The sequence below is a fragment of the Apodemus sylvaticus genome, chromosome 10 (assembly GCF_947179515.1).
Source record: "Apodemus sylvaticus chromosome 10, mApoSyl1.1, whole genome shotgun sequence".
In the NCBI taxonomy this organism is placed as follows: Eukaryota; Metazoa; Chordata; class Mammalia; order Rodentia; family Muridae; genus Apodemus; species Apodemus sylvaticus.
The window spans coordinates 22620157-22636552 of NC_067481.1; the positions used below are offsets into that span (position 1 = coordinate 22620157).

Here is a 16396-nt window from a genome sequence, read left to right on the forward strand (position 1 = left end):
ACTCCTACTTCCTAAATGCTGTGATAACAATCATGCTACCAAGAGAAGGGGGCTTACGGGACTTTCGGGGAGTGGGGGGGGGCTAGAAAAGGGGAAATCATTTGAAATGTAAATAAATTATATCGAATAAAAAAAATAAAAAAAAACAAAACAAACAATCATGCTACCACCCACAGGCTTCCCCTCTTCTTTCCTCTCCATCTCCTTTCCTTTTCTTCCCTTCTCTCTCCTCTTTTGCTGCTGCTACCTTCCCCTCCATCTCCTTCTCCCTCTCCCTTCCCTCTCCTTCTTCCTCCTCCTCCCTCCTCCTCCTTCTCCCTCTTCCTCCTTCTTCTCCCTCCTCCTCCTCCCTCCGCCTCCTCCTCCTCCTTCTTCTCCCTCCTCCTCCTCCCTCCGCCTCCTCCTCCTCCTTCTCCTCCTCCTCCTCCTCTTCCTCCTCCTCCTTCTCCCTTTTGAGATGGTCTCTCTTCATAGCTTTGGCTATTTGGCATTCACCAGATTGGCCTTGAACTCACAGACATCAGCCTACTTCTGCTTCTCTTTGTGCTGGGATTAAAGGCATCACTTTACCTCTCCTTTTACTTATGGAGAAGACATTGCTTCTCCATCCTTTTTCACGCTAATGAGTGAGCAGGACCAGGGGTGAGGCCGAATGTGAGTTGACACTGCCCTCTGGAGGCCACATCCAGAATTGCATGATTCTAAGGTACTGACCTAGAGGATTCTCCAACATTACTCTGTTTCTTTTCCCTTCTTAATCAGACTTCCCAGGGGCCGCAAGACTGCTTCTACATGTTCAAGGAGATGTCTAATGCACATTCAATGAGCTCCTATTGTGTGCACCTTTCTGTGCTCGGTGTAGGCTGCAAGTGTCCAGGCACAGAGAGATTGCCTGGAAGGAGGAGCCTTTGGCAGAGCCCTGAAGCTGTAGCCTCATGAGAGATGGGCTGGGCAGATGTCTCCTCCTTTACTGTCCACAGTAAACACTGGGGCTGTGTCTACTTCTAAGTTTTTGCTGACAATGAAAGCATGTGTACTGTGGGGAAAGGCAGTCTAGATCTGTGATCCCAGCTCCATTGGAGATTGAGGCAGGGGGATTAAAAATTCGAGGGGGGCTGGGCAGTGGTGGCACACACCTGTAATCCCAGCACTCTGGGAGGCAGAGGCAGGCGGATTTCTGAGATCAAGGCCAGACTGGTCTACAAGTGAGTTCCAGGACAGCCAGGGCTACACAGAGAAACCCTGTCTTCAAAAAACAAACAAACAAAAAAAGATGTGTGCAAAGGTTATTAACTTTTGTTAATAGCTTAAGGTCCCCAGGCAACTCACTGGTCTAATAAGTTAAACTTGGGGGGAATCACTTCTTTGTCTTTGGTGCCATGTCTGGGGTGCACAGACATTTGTTTACATCTCCCTAGGAAGAATCAAACATTCTCCAACCCCTCCTCCACCGAGTCCTCCAAAGCATTCGTCACAGTCCCTCCCCCAACACAGGATCCCTCCAGTCCCCCTGTCCTATCTCCTTTTAGTTTTCCAGGAGACAAGTGTCACTCAGTGAAGGGACTCTAGCCAGGCCTAGAGTGCAAACATGGCTCTGGTAGGCCCTGCCCTTCTCCCTCATTCTATCTGCCTTACTAAAACTGTTAGATGGCATTCCAAGAGCTAGCCACTGAGGTTGATTCCCTTATTAGCTGTTTCCTTTCTCTGAGGCTGACTACCAGGGTCCAGCTATCAAAGTATGAAGTCCAGCCATCAGGGCTGGAGAGATGGCTCAGCGCTTAAGAGCACTGACTGCTCTTCTGAAGGTCCTGAGTTCAAATCCCAGCAACCACATGGCGGCTCACAATCATCTGTAATGAGATTTCATTCTCTCTTCTGGAGTGTCTGAAGACAGCTACAGTGTACTTCCATACAATAATAAATAAACCTTTAAAAAAATGAAGTTCAGCCATCAAACGTGTATGTGAAGCCTGGCAGTGGGTAGGGCACGCCTTTAATCCCAGCACTTGGGAGGCAGAGGCAGGTGGATTTCTGAGTTTGAGGCCAGCTTGGTCTACAGAGTGAGTTCCAGGACAGCCAGAGCTACACAGAGAAACCCTGTCTTGGGGAGAGAGAGAGAGAGAGAGAGAGAGAGAGAGAGAGAGAGAGAGAGAGAGATGTCCTGGTCACGGTGTCTCTTCACAGCAATAGACTAGTAACTAAGACATACCTCTAATACTGGCACTAAAAAGACTGAGGCAGGAGAATTTCAAGCTTGAGGCTAGCCTGCCTCATAGAGAATTCCAGGTCAGCCTGAGCTATATAACAAGATCTTGATTCAAAAAGGGGGAGTCTGGTGACTGGAGAGATGGCTTAGTGGCTAAGAGCACTTGTTCCAGAGGATCCAACTCTCTCTTCTGGCCTCCCTGGGCACCAGACATGTGTGTGGTACGTGTTCATGCAAGTAAAACACTCACACACATAAAGCAAAATATATCTTTTAAAAGATCAATGATGAATAGATAGATGGGAGACAGAGAGGGAGGGAGAGGGGGGGAGAGAGAGAAAGAGAGAAGGAGAGAGAGAGGGAGGGAGGGAGAGAGAGAAAGAGAGAGAGAGATCTCAAGGGAAAGGAAGGAAGCTGTTAGGGGTTGGGAGGGGTCCGAGATTCGAGGTTCGAGTTCAGCAGGGGCCATTTCTTTAATATGGTTCCCTGCTATTGTAAGATCTGAGTTTGAAGCAATATGTCAAAACCAATCTGATTTGAGAGGATGGTCCTTTTGAGAAATGGGCAGATGAATGCCTACGGGGCTGATGGGCATGGGAAGGGCACAGGACTAGGAAGGGAAGTGGGAGCAGGGTCCAGCCACCAGTCAGGAATAGGGAGCCCTGGTCCCCAGGGAGGGAGGCTGCTGGAGGGAGACAAAGGGTCTGAGTGTGCCTGGTACGCTGACAGCAGCCCACATCTGTGCTGAAAAATGGCTCAGTGGTGGGTGCTTACCCCACCTCAGAGAGCAGACACTTTCCGTTTTTCTTTCTTTCTTTTTTTAATATTTATTTATTTATTATATGTAAGTACACTGTAGTTGTCTTCAGACACTCCAGAAGAGGGGTGTCAGATTGCATTATGGATGGTTGTGAGCCACCATGTGGTTGCTGGGATTTGAACTCAGGACCTTCGGAAGAGCAGTCAGTGCTCTTAACCACTGAGCCATCTCTCCAGCTCCACTTTCCATTTTTCTTAATCATAACTCTTTGTGTCTTTCCGAGAACGGTGTGAAATCCATGGTTATCTGACTTGTTTTCTTGCTCATCTGTCTTCCCTCTAGACTCTAAATTCCAGGAGAGCCAGGATGGAGTTTCTCCAATTCCCTTCTCTAGTCCTAGTCTAGCACGGTATTTGGCATATAGAAGAGGCACTCAGGGCTGGGGAGATGACTCAGAGTAGGAGTGAGTCCTCACCATCTAAGCATGATGGCCTGAGTCTGGATCGCCAGTACCCATGGGAGAAGCTGGTCGTGGCTGCAAGATCCTCTAACCCTGGTGCTGGGGGAATGGGACTGGGGGGGAAGGGAGGGGAGGGGAGTAGGGAGAGGGAGAGGAGGGGGAAAGGGAAGGGAAGGGAGGGGAGGGGAAGGGGAAAGGGAAGGGAGGGGAGGGGAGTAGGGAGAGGGAGAGGAGGGGGAAAGGGAAGGGAGGGGAGGGGAGGGGAAAGGGAGGGGAGGGGAAGGGGAAAGGGAAGGGAGGGGAGGGGGAAGAGAGGGGGAGGAAGGGGGAAGGGAGGGAAGGGGAAAGGGAAGGGAGGGGAAGGGAGGGAAGGGGAAAGGGAAGAGAGGGGAGGGAAGGGGGAGGAGGAGGAGGAGGAGGAGGAGGAGGAGGAGGAGGAGGAGGAGGAGGAGGAGGAGAGGGAGAATCCCCTGGGGCTTGCTGGCCAGTCAGCCAAGCTGAAAACTTTTAAACTCCAGGGTCCTTGAGACATCTGTGTCAAAGAGTGAGGAGAAAAGCAAGAGGCTTTGCTTCCTCTAGCTTCCAGCCAGAGATGCGCATGTGGTACATGTACATTGCTGTTCATGTACAAGCATGTACACACACACACACACACACACACACACACACAAGCTCACAAATCAGAATAGATACTCAATGTGTTTGCTGAGTGGATGAATAAAAGGAAATGTTGTTTTCAGGGGAGCGACTTTAAGACACGTTCTCATGGAGCCCAAGCCGGCCTCAAACTTTCTACGTAATCCAGGTTGGGTTCAAATTTGCCCCGGAGCCCAGGTTGAGCTTGAATTTATGACCCTTCTGCCTCACTCCCAGGGGCTGAGACTGCAGATGTATACCTACCACACATAGTAGAAAGACATATTGGAATGCCAGTGCCTCTTGACAGGGTGGGCACCGCTGGAAGGGCACGTTGGTTCTTGCAGGGTTGTCTCGATTTGTGTAGACTGTGGAAGCCTGAGTCCACATGCCCGGGAGCTTCTTAGCTGGGCAAAGGCCTTGAGAACCAGCCCCACCCGCAGCTCAGACAGGGTGCTGAGGGGAACTGGCGCCAGCGTTCTTCAGCTTACATAACCATGTGGACGGAGGGCAGTGGGCTGCATGCGTGCCTGGTGTGTAGTCATTCAACAGACATGAATACCTATTCTAACGTGTGTATTTGTGCATGTGTGTACATGTTTGGACATGTACAGCAATGTGCATGTACAGGTATGTGGACATCTCTGGCCAGAAGCTAGATAAAAGATGGGGTAAGGCAGGGGTGCAGGATGTGTGTTGGGCTGCAGGGGGAGGCTGGATAGCATAACAGTCTGAAGAGAAAGAAGAGAGAAGGAGAACTTCACTTGCAAAACAGACAATTGGAATAGAAGACAAACATTGGAAAAGGACTTACATTTATTTATTTATTTATTTATTTATTTATTTATTTATTTTGAGATATGGTCTGTAGCCTTGGCTGGCCTGGAATTTGCTATATTTGAAGAGTATTTAAAAGGCAAATTCAGGACTGGAGAGAAGGCTGAGTGGTTAAGAGCACTGACTGCTCTTCTGAAGGTCCTGAGTTCAAATCCCAGCAACCACATGGTGGCTCACAACCATCCGTAATGAAATCTGACACCCTCTTCTGGGGTGTCTGAAGACAGCTACAGTGTACTTACATATAATAAATAAATAAATAAATCTTAAAAAGAAAGATGTCAAAACAAAAAAATAAAAAATAAAAGGCAAATTCAAGCCAAGCAGTGGTGGCACACGCCTCTAATCCCAGCATTTAGGAGGCAGAGGCAGGCAGATTTCTGAGTTCAAGGCCAGCCTAGTCTACAGAGTGAGTTCCAGGACAGCCAGGGCTAGAAACCCTATCTCAGAAAAACCAAAAAAAAAAAAAAAAGGCATCATAGTGAATTTTAAGCTAGCCTGGACTACAACATGAGACCATCTCTTAAAAATAAAACAAAATTGAGGGGAAGGGAATTGTAGCGATGGCTCAGTGGCTGAGACCATAGAGGGCATAGGCTGCCCTCTCAGGGTTCTTCTAGTTCACAGCCATCTGTAATTCCAGTTCCAGGAGATCTGCTGCCCTCTTCTGGCCTCTGTGGGAAACAGGCATGCAAGTGGTACCCAGATATACAAGCAAGCAAAACACCCATATGCACAAACAAAACTATGTGTGTGTGTACATACATACATACACAGACATATGTGTGAGCGTGTGTAAACTGTCTCTGCTGCTGTGTAAACATAAGGGCCAGTGTTTGGATCCCTGGCATCCACATGAAGGTCTGGTCTGGTAGCTAGGATCTGTCTTGTAAACCCCAGAGCTGAGGGGTAGGGTGGAGCTAAGTGGATGTCTTGAGGATCGCTGTCCAGACAGTCTAGTCAAAGTGCTAAGTGCTGAACTCCAGATTCAGTGAGCGAACTTGTCTCAAAAAATGAGGTGGTAGCCGGGAGGTGGTGGCGCGCGTGTAATCCCAGCATTTGGGAGGCAGAGGCAGGCGGATTTCTGAGTTGGAGGCCAGCCTGGTCTACAGAGTGAGTTCCAGGACAGCCAGGGCTATACAGAGAAACCCTGTCTCAAAAAAACCAAATCCAAAAAACCAAAAAAAAAAAAAAAAAAAAAGGTGTGTGTGTGTGTGTGTGTGTGTGTGTGTGTGGCAACATCTGATGTTGACCACCGACTTCCGCCCACAGACACAGTCATACACCATATACAAAAAATATTAAAAATAAGTATTTTTTAAAAAGGTAAAGTCAATAGGCTTGGCAACTGGAGGATGGTGGAAGAGAATGGAGAGCATCAAGAACGATTTTCAGACTTGAGTCCATGGATCACCCGTCTCCTTTCAGCCTGTCTCCCAGTCTAAAAGCACAGAAATGGCTACTGCCCTCCCTACCTCCCACCCCTTATCCCAGTTCATTCAGGACTGAGAGCAAGCTCACCAAAGTAGCCATTTTTCAGGGGAGCACAAGGTCCCTGAGCTGCAGCAGGTAAAGTAGTGAAGACGACATCGATCCTTTCAAACACCGGGATAACGGATGTTTCGGATGTGTGTGTATGTGTGAGTGTGTGTGTGTGTGTGTGTGTGTGTACACACGGGGATCTTGAAGAGTCGCCACAACGAAATATTTAAGCAAGATCCCCTCCGAAGATGCTCTTTTTGGAATGTTTGAGCTTGCTTGGACTGTAGGGCTTGCAAATTAAGGTTGGAGATAAAGAGTGAACGCACTAAGATGGAAGACGTCCAGGGGCGAGCGCGCGAGTGTGAGCGCGAGGACCTGTGGAGGACACGCAACACGTTGAAAGCCATACGGGTAGTTTGGATTTCTCGTTAAATCTACCTGGGAAGACAACAGGTGTACTGCCTCGATTCTCAGGTCACCTCGGTCTGTATTCAATGTTGGGTAGGTCAACAGAGAAAGCCCCTGGAAGCTGGGGTAACGGGAGCGCGCGCGGGGGGGGGGTGGTGGAAGGGGGGTTGTTTCTAGGCAGAAGCTACGGGTCCCTCTACTCAAGTCCAGGGAAGCCGCGGCTTTGGACAGAACCATTCTCAGAAGATGGACGGGAAGAGAAATCCATCACTGTGAACTCGACCCTACGGAATAAGCTAGGCAGTGGTTCATCTCTTTCTTTTTTGTTGTTATATTTACTTCCTATTTCGTCAACACTGGCTGCTTTCTTGCACGATCCTGAGTCCTCGGCACCACTAATTGATCAACAATCACCCCTAGCGCCACGCGTGGTACAGCCCAGTGGAGCCCGCTCCGAGCACAGGTTATAAAGGCTCGGCTGCGGCAGCGGACTGCGGGAGTCAAGATGCGCCCTAAGGAGCAGGTGCAGAGCAGTGCGGGAGAAGGGACGGGGTCGGGGGACCCAGCAGCAGGCACCCCCACGACCCAGCCTGCAGCGGGTCCCGCTCCGGAGCCCTCGGCGGAGCCCAAACCTGCTCCGGCGCAGGGAACTGGGTCCGGACAGAAATCAGGATCCCGAACCAAGACGGGAAGCTTTTGTCGCTCCATGATCATTGGCGATTCGGACGCACCATGGACCCGCTACGTATTCCAGGGCCCTTACGGTCCCCGGGCCACTGGCCTGGGCACTGGAAAGGCGGAGGGAATCTGGAAGACACCAGCCGCGTACATCGGCCGCAGGCCCGGTGTGTCCGGCCCTGAGCGCGCGGCGTTTATTCGAGAGCTGCAGGAAGGTAAACTGAGTCTCGGGGATCCCGCACTGGGCGCTATTAGGGCATCTCCAGGTAGGAGGGGGCCACGTACTCAGGCGTCCTGCCCCCCTGTGGCTCTCAGTTCCACCTTTCCACCACCCCCGCGAGCCCACAGACTGCGGGGCCTGTTTGGTTTCCCTTTTCTCACCTCCCCCCTTTTCCGGTTCCCTGATTATTGTGGGTGCGTCAGGTCCAGCGCTCTCTCGCGCTCCCCGCTCTCCCCCCCTTCGCGCCTGTTGCTGTGGCAGATCTGCGCACTCTCAGTGCCCCCTCCCCGTCTACCGCAGTGCCAGAAGAGGGGCGGGGGCTGCGGGCGCGCTGCTGGGTGCGCTTTGAGCCTGCGCTAGCCCGCAGGACCAGCCAACGTGTGTGGGTGGAGTGCGGGGGGGGGGGGGAGCCTTTGACACCACTGCTTGGCTGCAGGGGTCTGGGTCGAGCTAAGCTGGGAAGAAGCGGATGGAGTGGGCGGGGCGCTGGGCTTCTGTCCCTCCTCTTCTGGGCGGGGACAATTTTAGGCTCCGAAGCTTCTGGGTACTGAAGAAATCTACTTGGTCCTCCTGTCACATGCAACAGGTTTAGGATGGGTGACTGCATCTGTTTTTATGATCGAGGAGGCTCCAGTGAGCTGGCTAAGCTGCCGATTGGGTCAGGCATGAGGAGGACATTATTTCCCCATGACTTCTTATCTCGGGGGACCTCCAGACCCAGGGGTCTTGAGAGTCCAGTTCCTGAGCCTGGAGGATGGTTTTGCCCTTACAGCACCCAGGACCCTCCTGAGAAAGCAGGAGTGGGGAGATCCGGAGCTGTGGAGAGAGTGTTAGGGCCAGATGGAGCGCGGTCTCGCAACCTTTGTTGTGAGGGATGTAGTGGGTTGTGGACAGCCTCGGCTCTGTTCCCTGACCCACTCAGGTCTTTCCTCCTGCAGCGCTGTGTCCTAATCCACCACCCACGAAGAAGATCACGGAGGATGATGTCAAAGTGATGTTGTATTTGCTGGAAGAGGTGGGTACTGCCTTCATTACACAAGCCAGCCCTCATTTTAACACTGCCCCACAGGACTTAGGGCTTTTGTCTGTTTTCTGCTTGCTTTTCCTGGAAGGCAAGTAGATTTCAGAGGACCGGTCTGGACTGATCTTATCTTTTTTCTCATGAAGAGAAACTGAGTCAGACCCGGAAATTGGTTAAATAGTCTTTGGTTTAGTACTTACTTGGACGGCTGGGTGCTGCGGAAACATTCTTCTTGTGGCCTAGCCCTGGTTTCACCCTCCTGTTTGGGGGAGGGGGGTCCCAGAAACTGGGGAGGTATGGAATGGTTGGCTCTCCTTTTGCAGAAAGAACGGGACCTGAACACAGCGGCTCGAATCGGCCAGTCTCTGGTGAAACAGAACAGTGTCTTGATGGAGGAGAACCAGAAACTGGAAACCATGCTGGGCTCAGCCCGGGAGGAGGTATCTGGGTTCCTAAGGACCTAGGAGAGTTCCTTGTGTTCCCTCCCCGCGCGAGCACCCGTCTGCCCCCTTGTGCTCACCTTTCCGTGGCTTCTCTCTCCTGCCCTAGATTTTACATCTCCGGAAGCAGGTGAACCTGCGAGATGACCTCCTTCAGCTCTACTCGGACTCTGATGATGACGATGAGGACGAAGAAGAGCAGGAAGAGGAAGAGGGCGAAGAGGAGGACCGAGAAGGACAGAAGGATCAAGATCACCAGCACGACCATCCCTACGGCGCCCCCAAGCCGTACGTGTTGGGCCTGGATCGATCCATCGTCCCTTCTCTCGAGCCTCAGTAGCTCATTTGTAAATGGGCGTGGCCAGTTAGCCTGCTGACATTGTCACTGCCTTGGGGACTGGGACCCTCTCCCCACCTTAGTCTGACGCTCATCTCCCCCTCCTTGCCAGGCCCCCTAAGGCTGAGACACCGCACCACTGCCCACAGCTGGAAGCCCTGCAGCGGAAGCTGAGGCGGCTGGAGGAAGAGAATGACCACCTGCGAGAGGAGGTGAGGGCAGCAGGGAGGAGGAAGGGAGGGGGGAAGGGGGAGAGGGGAGGAAGGGAGGAGGGGAGGGAGGGAGGAGGGGGCACGCCGACAGGGGATGGTGACAGCCTTACCTCTTCCTTTTTTCCCTTCCTCCAGGCCTCCCACCTTGACAACCTGGAAGATGAAGAGCAGATGCTCATTCTGGAATGTGTGGAGCAGTTTTGTACGTGACATTAGTGACATTGTAATTTGGTGTAGGGCACTGTCCCAAGAGATGATAGGAAGAACTCAGGGTTGGGAGTCTGGAGACCTGAGCCGAGGTCCTGGCTCTGGGACTTTGCAGCTGTGTCAGCACAGACAAATTCCTTGGCTTCTCTGAACCTTCTTCACCTCTAGAATGAGGCCTGGTAACTACGGCCTGCTCCTCATCGGCTTAGGGTTTACGAGGGTCAGGAGAAGCACCACTGCCGAGCATGGCGATGCACATCTGTAATCTCAGCACTCAGGAGTCAGAGACAGGAGGGCCAGGTGTGGAAGACCACCTATGTGAGGCTCTGAAGAGAGGGGGATGGGCGGGGAGAACACGTGCTGAAGAAGTGCTTTGTGCAAAGTGCAGAACGTTGCAGAAGCCATAGAGGTCATTAAAGTCCCGTCTATTATTTGGGACAGTACAAGCTGGCAGGGTGGACCCGACGGTGAGGAGGGAGCCGGGGGCCTCCAGAGCCTGGGCATTTAGGGCTATGCAGTTCACAGTCACATGCTGGGTCTGGGCTGTGCCCGGCACCAACGTGGCCTTCGTCCGTCCGTCCCTGAGGACCTCAAGCCTGCCTGCTGAGATGCAGATTCAAAGGGATAGCATTTAGCTTATGCTCTCTCTGTATCTCCTCTCTGTCCTTCCTTCCCCTGCAAGCCACAGCCGGCAAGTCTCAGCGTCTCTAGCCCAGGACACCTCATCATGTATTATGGGGTCTCTCTGCCCATCCAGGTCCCACATTCCTACAGCCAGGATGAGTTTTCTCATCTTGAAACCGAATCTGGCTCCATCATTAATGTGACAAAAATTTCAAAATGGCTTCTCATTGGTCCAAGGAAGACTGCATCCTGTTCCCCTGCCTCTGTGGTCTGGTCCCTGCTCACAGCCCATACTCTGCATTTTCCTTCTCTGTGTGGTCGGGCTTACACAGCCAGTGGCTCCTTCCAGAGTCCTTCCCATATTTTGCAGCCCTGAGTTGGTCAGATGCCCCTTCCGTGAGACCCTTTTCTCTACTCCTCCCTTGACACTGGCTCCATTGTACCTCATGCTTTTTGGGATTACAAATTTCCCTGTTTCTTCTGTACTGGAGCTCGGTTTGGATAGGGAGCAGGCCTTTTGTTTTTTGTTTTTTGTTTTCCTCGAGACAGGGTTTCTCTGTGTAGCCCTGGCTGTTCTGGAACGCACTCTGTAGACTAGGCTGGCCTCGACCTCAGAAATCCGCCTGCCTCTGCCTCCCAAGTGCTGGGATTAAAGGTGTGCGCCACCACTGCCCGGCTAGGGATCAGGTCTTACCAAGACATTCCCCAGTTCCCCTGCGCTGTGTCAATAAGTGGTTCTTGAAAAAGAAGCTGGGTGGAAGAATGCCAAAGCCCGGAGGAGCCCTGAAGGGTGGCGGGCTGAGGCCCAGAGCCTCCTTGGCTGATCTGTGCTTGTCCTGTAGCTGAAGCCAGCCAGCAGATGGCAGAGCTATCGGAGGTGCTGGTGCTGAGGCTGGAGGGCTATGAGAGGCAGCAGAAGGAGATCACTCAGCTGCAGGCCGAGATCACCAAGCTACAACAGCGCTGTCAGTCTGTAAGCTGCCGGGCCAGGCCCAAAGCCTTTCCCTGTGTAGGCATCAGAATTGGCAGAGCTGATGGGAGAGCTATTTATCCTGCCCAGCCACATCCCTAACCAAGTCCACACAGAGAGAATCCTATACACTCCCAAAACCAGACTGCATGGCTCCCACTTTATGACTCCCATTTCTAAAGGGTCTGTCAGAGACTCTGATGAGGGAAGGCTGGTGGGGCAGGAATTACAGGAGGGGGAGGCCTGGGGGGGGGATCTCACACTTTGTGGTTTCTTTCAGTATGGGGCCCAGACGGAGAAACTGCAGCAGCAGCTGGCCTCAGAGAAGGGGGGCCACTCAGAGGTGAGGTTCTAAGATTCCCAGATTTGGAATGCAGGCCCCTGGAGACTACTTGACTCTCCAGAGAAGACAAGCCTTTCTGCCCTCCACCCTGACTGGCCTGTGGCCCAGCAGATATCAGCTCATTGAGGCCTGAACAGGATAGAGATCAGGATCTCGCCCAGGGTCACCCAGAATCGCACTGTTTGGGTCTGGAGCTGGGGTCTTTGCCTGTGCCTAAGAGCAAGCAGAGTGCCTGACTGGAAATCCCTGATCCTAGCAGAACCCGCGAGCTGGCTCCTACATGCAGGATTATGGGAGCAGGCCTCGTGAGCGCCAGGAGGATGGGAAGAGCCATCGTCAGCGTTCCTCGATGGCTACAGGCTCTGTCGCCCACTACGGATACAGCGTGCCTCTGGTGAGGGTGCCCTTCTACCTCGGTGTGCCCTCCGTTTCAGCCCTGCTGGCTGATTTCTACCCTCAGATTATGTTTTTCTGTGAGTGTGGGGGTGGATTGTCTCCCCTCTTTGCTGTAGGACGCACTTCCAAGTTTCCCAGAGACACTGGCTGAGGAGCTCCGGACATCTCTGAGGAAGTTCATCACCGACCCTGCGTATTTCATGGAGAGGTGTGTGACTGGGATTCTCAGGCTTGCTTGGTTCAGCCAGACTCACTGCTCCACCCAGTGCCTTCTCTGAGTGGGGCATGGTTGACTCTAATGTTCTGACCTCCATTGCTTTTCCTGGCATCCTTCCTGCCTCTTTATCCTGCCTCCTCACTCACACTGCCTAGCTCTGTGGACTCTGCATGGCGATTGGTCATTTCTACCTGAGACTGACTTTCCTTCCTTCCTTCTTTCCTTCCTTCCTTCCTTCCTTCCTTCCTTCCTTCCTTCCTTCCTTCCTTCCTTCCTTCCTTCCTTCCTTCCTTCCTTCTTTCTTTCTTTCTTTCTTTCTTTCTTTCTTTCTTTCTTTCTTTCTTTCTTTCTTTCTTTCTTTCTTTCTTTCCTTCTTTTTTGAGGCTGGGTTTCTCTGTATAACCCTGGTTGTCCTGGAACTCACTCTGTAGACCAGGCTGGCCCCGAACTTAAGAGATCTGCCTGCCTTTGCCTTCCCAGGACTGGTGCCACCATGCCTGACTCCCTGTGACTTTTCAGTATGTTTATGCCCCAGGGAATTTGTAGTTTGAGCTTCCTCAGTCCACCGAAGGTCCTGTTCTCTGTTAAGGATTTAATGAGATGGTTGTGTGGGGGGGAAGAAGATATCAAACCCGGGGTAACCCGACGAAGGGCTCCCCATCATCTGTCTCCACATTTCAGCAGCCAGACAACCACTTGTTGCTGGCTCTGTGACTGGAAAACTCTGAGAAATCTGTGTTCTCGGGGGCTGCCCATCTGCTCGTGTTTTGGGAATGGCTGTACCCTGTTTCTTCAGATCTCACCTCCTAAGTGGCTTTTTGGTTTAAGCCTACTCCATGTGGATAGAGACTAAGGCTTTTTTTTTTCTTCTTTGACTGACTATGATCTGGGAGGTGACCAGCCCAGCCGTAAGGAACACTTGGGACACAGTCTCAGTTTGGCTGCCCTTTGGGCAAGTCACCTGACCCATCTGAGCCTTACGATAATGGATTTATTTCTATGACAACTGGCTCTGGGATGAAATAGCCCAGTTGCCCTTCTCTAGACTAGAGGGTGAGAAGTGGAAAAGAAGAAGGAACCTCTTTGGTATTGATAACCCTGCTGGGGAAATGGACTGGGGTTTGAAAGCCTTGAGAATGATTCTCTCTCCCCTCACTCCTCGCTGCTGGCACAGGTGGGGTTGGCGGGACGACTGTTAGTAAGTGCCGAGGTGGCATGTGTGGAAAGACCTCCTTGTCTCCTTGTCTAGATGTGACACTCACTGCAGGGAGGAGCGGAAGAAGGAGCAGAAGGTGATGCCACCCCCACCCCCACCGGCGCAAGATCTCAAGCCACCTGAAGATTTTGAGGTTCCAGAGGAGCTGGTTCCTGAGGAGGAGCTGGGGGCCATAGAAGAGGTGGGGACGGCAGAAGAGACAGAGCAGGCATCCGAGGAGACCGAGGCCTGGGAGGAGGTGGAACCGGAGGTGGATGAGGCCACCAGGATGAGTGTGGTGGTCTCTGCCCTGGAGGCCAGTGGCCTGGGCCCTTCACACCTGGACATGAAGTACGTCCTCCAGCAGCTGTCCAACTGGCAGGATGCTCATTCTAAGCGGCATCAGAAGCAGAAGGTGGTCCCGAAAGGTGAGTGTTCCCGCAGAGGACACCCTCCTGCCAGTGGGACAAGCTATCGATCATCAACCATATGAGAGGTGAGAGTAGGTGGAGACCCCGCCCCAAGTGCTCGCTTACCTCAGCTTGGTCCCACTCCATGTGCTGATTTGCATGGACTTTGCATATGATTTACATACTATTTACATAGTTGCCTCCAGTCCCCCCTTGGCTAGAACTCCTGCCTCAGTGTTTATTTATGCAAAATTTGCTTACAAGTCTAGCTGTCCATCCACCTTCTTCTTGGGGGGCTGAACTGGGAATCAGGGTTGGGTTATACACTCCTTCGTACCTCAACTTCCTATCTCTGCCCTGTCCTTCATCCCTAATTCCTCTACCACCAAGACTCCCCAGCCCCGCAGCAGCAAACAAACATGGGGGGCGGGATCGTGGAGCAGCAGCCCAGAGTGCCGGCCCAGGACTCTCAGAGGCTGGAGGAGGACAGGGCCACTCACTCTCCCAGTGCCAGGGAGGAAGAGGGGCCTTCCGGGGCCACCTAGGCCTGGAACGAAGGCCTCTGCCGGCAAGGGCCACGGTTGGACTATTCCCCCGGGTGAGTGTGGGGTTCCTGCAGGGTGGTAGGGGTGGGTCAGGGTCTCCTCTGCCTATCTAGAAACCCCAGCTCTGGGGAGTTATGTGCTCTGAGGGTAGGCCTTTCAGGCCCTCCCTGTGAGGAGCTGTCTGTGAAATCAGATGATTTAGCATTGAATCTCTTTTTGTGTTAGCTCCTTTCGTCTTCATGGCCCTGTGGGTGGGTAGATGTGATTGTGCACCATTTATTAGAAGAGGAACCTGAAGTTCAGATGTCTGAGATGACTTGGCCAAGGTCATACAGCTAGGAGCAGATCTGAGCCGGTGTCTATGAGTACTGAACTCCTGGCCTGGTCTCACTGCTGTCCACACCTCCTGCTCCTGTCCTTGCGTTCTACCTGAAGTTTTGGCAGCCTCCTTCCGTCATTCTGATGCCCCCAACCCCCTCCTTTTTTTGGGCACCAGTGGGTGGAACATCACTGGCCACGGCACAGTAAGAGCGCGCAGGTTGTAAGCTGAGTCAGCACTTCTATGGCTGACACCGGTCCAGTGGTGGTTTTCTGTGGTCTCCTGACAGGGCCGACTGGGTTTGAGGGTGGTCTGGCTCCTGGTTCACATCTACCCCCTTCTCTCCTTGGCTTTGCTGTTTCCCAAAAGCCTGAAGAAGCCCCACAGACAGCTTGAGACCCCTCCCTCTGCTGCCTGGCCAAGTCCCACCCTTCCTTCCTTTCCTCTGAAACAGGATCCCGCCCCCTCCCCCTATGTCTGTCCTTCCTCCTGTTGTAGGACAGGCTGAAAGAACCCCGGTCCCTCCTGAAACTAGGGCCAAAGCTGTGGCTGCTGGAGCCCCAGGGGTGGAAGCAACCCGTGGGCAGATTTGGCTGGCTACTAGATGGGTGTGAGTGGGCGTGTCCCTAGGACAGGCAGTTATTGGGGCGGGAATCCTTTCTACCCCTTGAACCTCTCCCGTAAAGGGGCTTCCCCAGTCCTGGTTGGCTTTTAGAACCTGGTCCTCTTCGCTGTTCTTTTACCCTTCTCCGTTTCTATTACTGTGTGTAACGTAAAGTGTATCTGAGTGAGGGTTGTGTCCCTCTGCCCAGTGCTGTCTCTGTCTCCTGTGGCCTGTGAGTTTCCTTCTAGAGTTCTGCCCTTCTCCACATCTGTGCTCACACAGAGCTGTGGCCTTGGCGCCTGCCCTGCTTATCCGGCGCTTCATAGTCTTGTAGCTTGTCAGCCTTTGTATTGATGTATGTGCCAGTGTGGGAAATAAAGAACTTGTGAGATACCTGCCCTGTCTCAGCTGTGTTCCTTGGGGATTGTGGTGTATGTGTGTGTTGTTTGGGAACAGAGCTGCGGAGAGAAGATTGATATTGGATGACACGCTAATGACTCTGTATTAAGTATAAATACATATGACCAATGACTGTGAGGTGCCAGGTGATGTTCTATGCATTTTCAGGTGGTGAGACAGAGACTCAGACAGGGTCAGTGATCCAGGGATCTAAGAGCTAGTGGTGGTACTAAATTTGAACCCAGGTCTTTGAAACTGACAAGGCCCCCTTTCCTGAACCTGTCTGCCAATAGGTCTCTGTTCCTGTGCTCTAGTTAAACAGATACAGTGGGGGAAGAGTTGCCATCTGGCTTAGATTAAACCCCCTAAACCTGGAATAGTAATAAGTAGGTCATCTTGGAAATACCCCAGGAAATAGTCTTAGGGAGTGGATAAGTCACAGGAAGCTAAGGTAGAGAGGTTTGAGACAA

The 16396-nt window shown here is 52.4% G+C and overlaps 1 protein-coding gene across 3 annotated transcripts; it reads left to right on the forward strand.

Moving 5' to 3' along the window:
• Positions 1 to 7206: 7206 nt before the first annotated feature.
• On the forward strand, positions 7207 to 15920 carry Hap1 (huntingtin associated protein 1). Of its 3 annotated transcripts, XR_007979823.1 has the most exons (13): positions 7208 to 7682; positions 8626 to 8702; positions 9032 to 9148; positions 9258 to 9436; positions 9598 to 9697; positions 9833 to 9899; positions 11371 to 11501; positions 11779 to 11841; positions 12098 to 12235; positions 12354 to 12445; positions 13704 to 14077; positions 14450 to 14657; positions 14830 to 15920. XR_007979823.1 is itself a non-coding variant. In XM_052196069.1 (12 exons), exons 1-12 carry the CDS (start codon positions 7295 to 7297, stop codon positions 14602 to 14604), a joined length of 1881 nt encoding a protein of 626 aa, XP_052052029.1. In that variant the 5' UTR covers positions 7207 to 7294; the 3' UTR covers positions 14605 to 15920. The 3 variants fall into 3 exon arrangements, 2 of the variants coding, with proteins under 2 accessions (XP_052052029.1, XP_052052030.1); XM_052196069.1 differs by having other exon boundaries at positions 7207 to 7682; positions 14450 to 15920; XM_052196070.1 differs by having other exon boundaries at positions 7211 to 7682; positions 12101 to 12235; positions 14450 to 15920.
• The last annotated feature ends 476 nt before the right edge of the window (positions 15921 to 16396 follow it).